The sequence below is a fragment of the Saccostrea cucullata genome, unplaced genomic scaffold (genome assembly GCF_032062105.1).
Source record: "Saccostrea cucullata isolate Sc308-1 unplaced genomic scaffold, CSIRO_AGI_Scuc_v1 ctg17783, whole genome shotgun sequence".
NCBI classification, from domain to species: Eukaryota; Metazoa; Mollusca; class Bivalvia; order Ostreida; family Ostreidae; genus Saccostrea; species Saccostrea cuccullata.
The window spans coordinates 577-11,043 of record NW_026929996.1 but is presented as its reverse complement, the minus strand read 5'-3'; the positions used below and the strand labels follow the sequence as shown (position 1 = coordinate 11,043).

At 32.9% G+C, this 10,467-nt stretch overlaps 1 protein-coding gene across 1 annotated transcript; it reads right to left on the bottom strand.

Moving 5' to 3' along the window:
* Positions 1-1,087: 1,087 nt before the first annotated feature.
* LOC134282704 (cytochrome P450 3A19-like) lies at positions 1,088-5,233 on the bottom strand (the record flags this gene model as incomplete). The annotated part of the gene is made up of 5 exons (XM_062765111.1): positions 1,088-1,975; positions 2,450-2,612; positions 3,039-3,176; positions 4,297-4,385; positions 5,076-5,233. Coding segments are annotated over 5 exons (620 nt in total), but the record flags the coding sequence as incomplete, so codon positions are not given.
* Positions 5,234-10,467: the final 5,234 nt, after the last annotated feature.

Here is a 10,467-nt window from a genome sequence, read left to right as displayed (position 1 = left end):
AAAGACACTTAAAAATTGTGACTAGAAAAAGTTTTAAATTGCTTCGCATAATCAATTATTTAACCTTTCTGCACTATTAAAAAGTGATTTTTCTGGCATTGAAAATTTAATAAGCAAGAAAATTATTTTAAAGTCTTAAACTTTTTCTGATTTTAAGCAAATAGGCCAAATTTGTCTTGAATATTTAGAAAAGAACATCAAAAGCGGGGTATATGATGTAAATTTTCAGATATTACTTAAAATGTGTCAATTTTACGTTAAAATTGGCTCAATTTTTTCCCGGATTTTCAGAATATATTTACTATATTTGTCACACTTTGTTGATAGAATTCATAAGAAATAATTTAATAGATATTTCAGAACCAGCATAACACATTTAACTGCAAAAAAACAGCTTTTTGTGCAACCAGGATGGAAAAATAGGAATCCAAAATTAACAGCACTGTTATAGTTCAAAATGAAAAAAACTGATCATTTTCGTCTAAAAACCCTTCCGCCACAAAATATGGTCCCTATCTTAATTCTACTTGAATGGAACTTAATCGCTGTTTTTTTTCATTGAATATAGTTAAATTTGCACTGTAGAATTCTGATTTAATTTTAGAACTTAAAAATGATGCAGAATTTTATAAATAAATGACCTGACGAAATTCCGCTCAGAATCTCAGGATCGAACGTCCTTATATAATGTTCGTTATCTCTGTATATTTCATATTCCCAGGGTGGATTTATCTGATGAATATCTGGTATGTGAAAGCTTTCACATATTTTTATCGTCCCAGTGGTTTTCAATATTTTTAAAGAACTCGTCCTATTTTTTTAAATTTTGCTTTAAAAATGGGCATATGGATGTATGAATCCCTTCACGAATGGAATATTTGCAATACCTTTGATTGCAATTGACTTGGTAGTTCAAAATAAACACATGCAAAAATGAGACCGCGCAAAAAAAGGAACAACAAATTTTGATCAGGTCACTTGAGCCATTGGCACAGAGAAGGTAAAGGATAAAATTATAGCAGATTGACAGTATAATACAAGCCACAGAAGTATGTGACGTAAATGAAAAAAAGAAGAGAAAAATATCCAACATGTTATTCTTGTTTATCTATTTGTTTGTAAACATCTGCTTCATATTGATTGAAGAATCTCCCAGTAATGATTGTTTTGTGAAATATTCTATCAATTCTCGTAAAATATATTTTGTGAAAAGCCAAGATACATGTAGGTATACAATACAAATATTGCTTAATGCTGTAAGATCAATTACCACTCGATAAGATATTCACCCAACTCAGGCTTTTTATCAGGACTAATTCTATACTAAAACGTGTTTATTTCTAGGAAATAGTTTGGGATCAACATAAAAAATAAATCTGAAGAAAGCTCTAACAAGTTAGTTCAAAATTTCTCAATCTAATTTGTAACTTAATTTATGTAAATGTAATGAATTTCTGTAATAGATCTAGAACATTTCGAATGTTAAATGTGTGAAAATCAGAGTAAGCATACTTGTCTCATTATACTCGTACAAGTTAATGATACTTGTTTAATTTCAAAATCTGATGAAGAGTGTCCAATTACATGAGGAGAAAGAATTGACAAATGTAAAAACATATATTAACAAAATGAAAATTATCTCCTCTTCAAAATAGAATATTTGTGAACTGATTACTTATATATTCACTGTGTTATTTAGTCAAAATAAAATCTTACATTATTGATCTCTTAATGAAAATTAAAAGAAAACAATGCACACAGTGATCTTGCACTCCGTCATTAGAAGGCTGTTTGATAAATGAAATGTACATGTGGAAATAACGATTGATACATGAAATGTACACGTGTAATTGACAGTTGACCTATGAAATGAACACGTGTAATTGACAGTTGAATCAGCATGTCATCTCTCAGTCACCTTCAGACACATCGTTTCCGGTTTAGTAAGGCCTCTATTTGTAAGCTTAGGTGGTATCTACAATGCAACCAAAATATTTTTAAAATATAAAATTTTAATATAAATATTTTTACATTAAACAAATGATTATCAAATAAAATCAAACGAATTGTAAGGAGATAACGAATTGTATTAAAGATCGGAAGTCCACCCAAGCAATACGAGTCCGAAGCAGAGCAAAGAAGGACATCTAAAACATCAAAGGTGGAGTCAGGTGTCATGAACTAGTGAACATCCCCTGCAGATCGGTCTCACAAAATTCACTACATTGTCACGGACATAATGAAACGATCTACATGCATTGTCGTATTCAGAAAAAGGAAGAAAATATGAAGTACACGTAGGGTTCACAGAGCTTGGAACAACTTTATACCTCCTCCAGAATTTTCAGGGGTCTGTTTTTCATACCCCATTCGCATATATTTATTGTTTGGGTTTTTTTTTTTAGATTAAGCGTGCTCTTCATCAGTCTCATTGCCTAATAATACTCACATTTGTTTTGGAGCATGTTGATAATACAAACTGTCTGAGGAGTTTTGTCATCGCGACTTTGATCTCGATCAGAGCCAGTCTTTTTCCGATACAGATTCTGGGACCATAACCAAAAGGCATGAACTTATACGGATTCATCTTGGCTTTATTTTCCGCTGAAAATCTAAAATTTAGATATTACGATAAAGAATGAAATTGCTTCATTTACTTTATTTCCAGATGCCTTTCTTGTACATGTACATGTATATATATGCCATTTAGGTTTTGGTAAAGAATTCGAAGTATCAGTCATTTAACATTCCAGAAAAAATTAATATAAAAGAATGTATATAAGTAAATGTATGTATTTATCTGTCATATATATTTCGAATTTAAATTCATTGATTGAGGCTTTATTTTAACGTTTACAGTATAAATATTGGATATAAATGCACGCAATACATTTAAATGTTACTTAACTTTTCTATGTGTTCGCATGATTTTCTACATTTTTCATGAATTAACTTACGAGAAAGACAGGAAATGGATCCTCAAATAGATACAAATTTAAAAAAATAATGATTTTGAAAAAGGACGACTTTTTACAAACCTCTCTGGGTCGAATTTCTCAGGATCTTCCCAGAGTTTTTCAGAATGATGTAAAATCCAAATCGGTATTGCAATCTGCATGCCTTTTGGAATCTTCAGACCATTTACTTCAGTGTCCTGTACGCAGGTTCTATCAGTTCTGAAGAAAAAGAAATAAGTGGGCTTTATTATACATGTATAGCTAGCTTACATGAAATATTCTAAAGTTTAAAAAAAAAACATCTAAAAACCTTAAGAATTTTAATTTTCAGTATCTTGGCGTTTCATTGAGCATTGTTCAAATAATATATTAATTCAAGACTATATTGAGACTTTTGTCTACAGTCTTATTATCTTCACTATGGAACAACAAATTTTTTGGAAAAAAATATAAAAACACCGCAAAAGAAAGCTTACATACGTACATGTTACATATTTGATGTAATCTATTTCAGTGAACTATTTTAAAATATTTCCAGTCTATATTTAATTTCTGATTAAACTGTTGCGAAAAAAGCTTCTCTGTACGTTCCTTTAAATCCTTTTGCAAAATTTTCAATTAACATTTATTTCGACAAGTCATGCTCTGAATTCATTGCAAAAATTAAAAATATTATTCTTCACAAAAAATGATATTTCTTTTGCAAAATTCTTGTCATTTACAAAAAGTCAATTGTACGGAGAAGAAAGGAAGATATTTCCAAGGACCATGCGCAAAGTTCCTCAATGTCTCTTCAGATGCGCTTCATTTAGGAAAAAAGTCATGATAACATGATTCATATCAAAATCAAAAACAAACAAACAAAAACCTCAGATAATGAAACATATGGAGACAACGAACAGCACTCAAGATAAAGAGTCCATAAAACAATACAAAATTTGAGCAGAGCAAACACGGACTTCCAAAACATCAGAGGTGGGATCAGATGCCATGGAGGAGTGAGCATCCCCTGCCGACCGGTCACACCCGCCGTTTGCTCCTTTCATGATCAGGAAATAACGGGAAAATCCGTCGTCAATTCAGTGTTTAAATAATGGACTAATAATTAGTATGAAAAACGTAAGTCAGCAATTGCAATTGACTCAATGATAAATTTTATTTGTTGACAAGGTCATTGAATCGACCATGGAACTTACGAAATGATGACTTTTAATGAGACTGTTGACATTCTTGTTTCATCAACTTGTTTGTCAATAATTGCATATAATGACAAATTAAACATATCTGATTTCATACTTGTCTATCTACAAAGTTACAAAATCTATGAAGTCGCTGCTACCTTGCAGCTACAGGGTACATTCTCATTGTTTCATTGATGCACATCTCCATATACTGTAGCTTCCCGATGTTGTCATAACCCGGTTCTTCCTGCAAATAAAGGGTGCATGCGGTGACTAAATATCATGGATTAAGTTTTAGAAATATATTAAAATAGCAGAAAACTGAATGGCAAAATGCAACAATATTTCCTTCCGTATATACTAAATCAGAGGATGTAAAACAATAAGACACTATATGTTCCAAAAGTGGTGTAAATCAGTTGCAGGTACTCAGAAACAACAAAGACCTTTTAGTGGATGAAAAACTAGGAGTTTGATATCATAGACATTGCTTCATCATAAAAATGGAAATCGAAAATTTTTAAATCATTTGATAGGTCATCGACAAAATTACTTAGTCAATAGTCACTCTGATTCTACATAAAAGAACTCCGATGTTGATAGTTAAGAATGCTGGTCGCTCTTCCTTCTTGACAACATTTTTGTAGTCTTTCGAAATAAAGTATTGAGATAACAAACATGTCTAATCAGACAATACAAATCAGGAGCAGGGCAAACACTGACCGCTAAAACATTTGAAGTTGGATAAGTTGCCATGGCAAAAAGAGCATCCCCTGCCGACCGGTTACAACTGCCGCGTGCTCTTTGTCATAATCGTAAAATGTCAGAGAAATCCGTATTCAATTTTCTTCATTTTTCTTCGAGATATACATATATCTGTGAGAAAATCAAAAAAAGTTCAAAAAATATTTTTTCAAGATCCGCTTTTTTCACTTACATCACCCAGTTCTGAGACGATCTCGTTATACACCCGCTGCTGAATGTCTGGATGGAGAGCCAGCAGATACACAAAGAAAGAGAGCGTATTGGCCGTCGTCTCGTAGCCGGCAAAGAAGAAGAGAAGACAGTTAGCAATGATCTCAGTCGATGTCAATCCTGGAAGAAAAGGTTTCACCCTCGTAAATATACCACTCTTAATATTAAGGATAATAAAAAGTGCAATAAATTCAGGGAAGCTGTTTAATTATTTTAAATATTTAAAAGAGGAATATATACCGAATTATCGCCAAAATGAGATAGATTATCGAGTTAACTAAAATAAATACACTCAATTTGTGTTTTATATAATGACGGCGATCATCTTTTTTGTATTTCAAAAGAATAAACCCCCACACCACCCCACGCGATATTCAACCCCGAGGCTTATTAGACATTTTTATGTTCCCCAAACGAAGTTGGGGAACATATTGTTTTTACTCTGTTTCTTATTATTAAGGTCTTCCGTCTTCACGGAAGACCTTATAGTGATTCTATTGTTTCTTATTATTATTATTATTATTATTATTATTATTATTCTTTTTTTTTAGACAAAATTTTGTGCAGGCGATTTCTCGTAAACTATTCGGTGGATTTCAATGAAAATTTCAGGAATTATAGGTCCTTATATGAATTTTATATAAAATTCCGTTTGTTGGAAAATTCGATACCAGTGCCAAGTTATGGGCAATTTCCTGATTTTAAAATGCAATTTTGTCTTCGAGTGTTCTCGAAAACGGCTAAAGATATTAACTGGAGACTTGTTAGAGATGATAGACTATGAGTTATAGATGTGCAATTTTGACTTCGTTTGCGTCGTAAGTACTTCCGGTCGCTACAGGAAGTGAATTCAAAATGTACACTTTTTCAACTTTTTTTGTTTTTCAATATTTTTCTTTGATATAATTAATGGTAATTAAGACCCTACTGGAAAGGCCTAATATATAATTTATCTAAGAATTGATCAATGCACACACTAGATATTCGCATTTAAAAATCTGAAGCGTGTCCAAGATGGCGGCGGTCTCGGTAAACTCCGCCATTAAGCAAGTCGGGTTCTAGAAGGTCAGCTGAGCGTTTAGATGAACGAAACTTCTACCAACAAGATTTATGAAATGTAAAGGATTCTTTTGATTGCTACATCGCAATTACGTTGCATTGAGTATACTTTTAACATGAGGTTTCCTCAAACTTCTATTGAAATCGCTTTTTTCTGCATCTCAAAGTAGAATACAACATGACTACAAGTGGAAATACGATGACTTCAGTGTTTTATTTTGCACCAGGGAAAACTTATCCTAAACCATGGTTATAATACTTTTCAAGAAACTTGCCTGACTTAATATTCACTATGTTTCTGAAGTATGACTTGACTTCTGTTTATTTTTCTTTACGCAGGCTTGTGACATATTAAATGAATAAAAAGGCAAAAATAAGAAAAACATTTTTAAAAGATTGTTTATTAAAGGTTATATGAATATTCTTGTAATAAATGCAAGTTATTGACATAAATAGTATCAGATTCCTTGACCGTCGGAGGACGAGTGATTTTTTTTTTTCAGTGAAACATTCCAGTCTTTTCATGAACGTGTAACTCATCTCCACTTTGGGGGTAAACAGGATACAAAATTCGTGGAAAATCTTACCGAATTCACAGCTTTATTGTTACTTGGCCGTATACGAAATTATATTTGTATAATGTGATAAATATATTTCTAACGCTCGAAATTCTGGTTATAAGAACATACATTTCTAATTTTCATTGAAGCTATCACATCTATTAAATAAATCAAACATTTCAAAGGAATAGCGTTAAGAACTACTTGTGATGTTTGGCACGAAATAATGCATCATGACCCGACTTAGTAGTAGACAAATGGCGACAATAGTGCAGAAATATATAACATTGGCATGCCTGTATATGGAGTTGCATGGGATAAAAAGTTGAATACATATCGAAACCAGAAGTCTCTGTCGAGACTGAAGCTCTACTGGTACTTATTATATAGCAAAGGAAGAGAAAAGTACTTAAGCTGTTGAAACAGGAATTGAAACTTTACAACAGCAATAAATAGAATAATGATCCTTGATTAAGTCTCATTATGTTCTTAGTGTAGTCTACTTGCATGCCGCATTATATTATAATCAGACTAAAACTGTATTTGGGGTAGCATTTTGAGAGTATATAACAGAAATTTCTATTTTTAGTAACTGTGGAAACACCGTTCACTGAAGTGAAAAACCGATACATAGAATTATGTACCTTATTGTAGTCTACTTATGTGCCAAGTTATATTGAAATCACACCAAAACTGTAGGAGGTGTAGCATTTTAAAAGAATTTCACAGAAATTTCTATTTTTAGTAACGATGTCAACACCGTTCATCGAAATCAAAAACCGATACATAGAATTATGTATCTTAGTGTAGTCTACTTGTGTGCAAAGTTATATTGAAATCAGACCAACACTGTAGGAGAAGTAGCATTTTGAAAAATTTCAGAAAAAATTCTATTTTTAGTTACCACGGCAACACCATTCATTGAAGTGAAAAACCGATACATAAAATTATGTACCTTATTGTAGTCTACTTGTGTGCCAAGTTATATTGAAAAAAGACCAAAACTGTAGGAGGAGTAGCATTTTGAAAATATTTTACAGAAATTTCTATTTTTAGTAACCACTTCAACACCGTTCATCAAAATCAAAAACCGATACACAGAATTATGTACCTTATTGTAGTCTACTTGTGTGCCAAAACTGTAAGAGGAGTAGCATTTTGAAAATATTTTACAGAAATTCTTATTTTTAGTAACCATGTCAACACCGTTCATCAAAATCAAAAACAGATAAAAGAATTATGTATCTTGGTGTAGTCTACTTGTGTGCCAAGTTATATTGAAATCAGACCAAAACTGTAGGAGAAGTAGCATTTTGAAAAAAAAATCTTAAAAAATTCTATTTTTAGTAACCACGGCAACACCGTTCATCGAAATCAAAAACCCATATACAGAATTATGTATCTCAGTGTAGTCTACTTCTGTGCCAAGTTATACTGAAATAAGACCAAAACTGTAGGAGGAAGAGCATTTTGAAAGAATTTCACAGAAATTTCTATTTTTAGTAACCACGGCAACACCGTTCATCGAAATCAAAAACCGATACACAGAATTATGTATCTTAGTGTAGTCTACTTGTGTGCCCAGTTATATTGAAATCAGACCAAAACTGTAGGAGGAGTAGCATTTTGAAAAATTGTTTACAGACGGACAGACAGACAGACAGACAGACGGACGGACGAGGGACGCATTACTATCGCATAAGCTCTTCTGGTCTCTGACCAGTAGAGCTAAAAAGGAAAGAAAACTGTATCATATGTTCATCATTAATAGATTATCTATCCTAAAAATTACTGTTAAAATTCAAGTTACAAATTCCGATGTGATCATCTTGACAAAAGTTTGGCAAGCTGGCTGGCATTTTACAATTCCAAACTGAATTTTTAAACAAATGTAATGTATGTTGGAATAAAAAAAAGCAATCTCGCGATATTCGAATGTTAAATTTGAAGCGGGTTCCCAAAGGTGTAATCGGTACCGCAATGGATTTCCACGCTGGCTACCTGGATTCGATCCCCCGTGTGTCCGATTTTTAAAATCACTTCTTCAGTTTGATTTTACGTTGTTTTTTTCTGAATCGGACGGAAGACCTCTCGTTGCTCGCAACGAGTTTTTCGTTTGCTAGTTATTATTATTTTTCTTCTTCTTCCTGGGTACTTTTTTGTCCGGGAGTGATCTGTAAACTATACATCCGACTTCGTAAAACCTTTTTAGGGTGAGTAGGCATGTTATGTAGATTTGCGGAATGAAGGTCATTTTGCGCGCACGTGCTTGCAAGAGCGTGCACGTGCAACGCGTGAAATGACCAACTATAATAGATATAGCCATAGCTTTTCTTTGAATGAAATGCTTTGAAACTCATAATGTGATGATATATTAGTAGCATAAACAATATGTAATGGTCAAAATAGCAAGATCTCACGCGCGTGGACATGCGCTTTCTATGATTGGCTGAAACTAAAGTCTCAATATCTTTCTTGTTTTTTGACGAAATCCTTTGAAATTTTGAACATAGCCATGCATTAGTATATCCTACAACTTGATACATAGCAATTATCATGAAAACGCGTGGTAAGGTGCACTGTAATCTGATTGGCTTAAACTTTTGAAAAGCTATATATCCCTTGGTTTTCAACCAAACAGGATGGGATTTGGAACATAGATAGATATAATATAATTCTACAAGAAAGTATGGTCACCATGCACATGTATACACGTGCGTGTACGTGCACTGCAATATGATTGGCTGAAACTTTAAACAGCTATAACTCCCTTGGTTTTTAACCAAACGGGGTGGGATTTAGAACATAGATAGATGTAATGGACTTCTACAAGAAGGTATGGTCACCGTGCTCATGTATGCACGTGCGTGCACGTGAAATGAGTAAAATCAAAAATACACTTAAATGAGAGTATTTTTTAATAATTTTGGATTAAATACTTAAATAATTAGTGTATTAAAATATATAGATTGCGTAGACAAGATGATTTGGTCATTATGCACATGCATTCACATGCGCACGCGTGCAATGTTAAAATTTGAATAAACTTGGTACACTTCTGGGTAAACGTTGTTAAAATCTCAAATGCATAGAGTTTGTCTTATTTAATGAAGCTTACAAGGAATATGGCACCAAAAGGGAGTTGGGGAGCGTTTGGGGAACATCTGTAACGGTCCCCGTTACAATTAGCACTAGTTTTCAATTATATCTATGTGTGCGGAAATTTTATTCATCTTGAATACAAGTGGAAAAAATCGTAAAAACCCAAAATAATCGCTCAGCAAAAAAAAATACCCTACTATACATTAATTAAAAGATGCATCTTTGTTATCCAAGGGTGACGATCGACACCCTTGAATAGAAATCGAGATATTTATAAGAGAGATGTATAGTAGTAGGCTATTTTTTGTGGAGCAATTATTTTGGGGCTTTCACCCTTGTAAACATATCACTATAAATACAAAAAATAATAAAAAAATCCCATAAATTCAGACATTGAGGGAAGTTGTTTAATTATTTTGAATATTGATGATGTCTGTCCTCCATATTTTCCCACTCTTCTTTTTCCCCTTTATCTTCTGCCATGTTTTTTATAGCGTATACATGTATGTACCTCTTACCTGACCGTATATATTGTATATAATGTATATTATACAATTAATTACCCCTTTTGAGGTCAACATGGTGAAATAAGGACCCGAGACCTGGCCCACGAGGCGACCTGACCTGACCGAG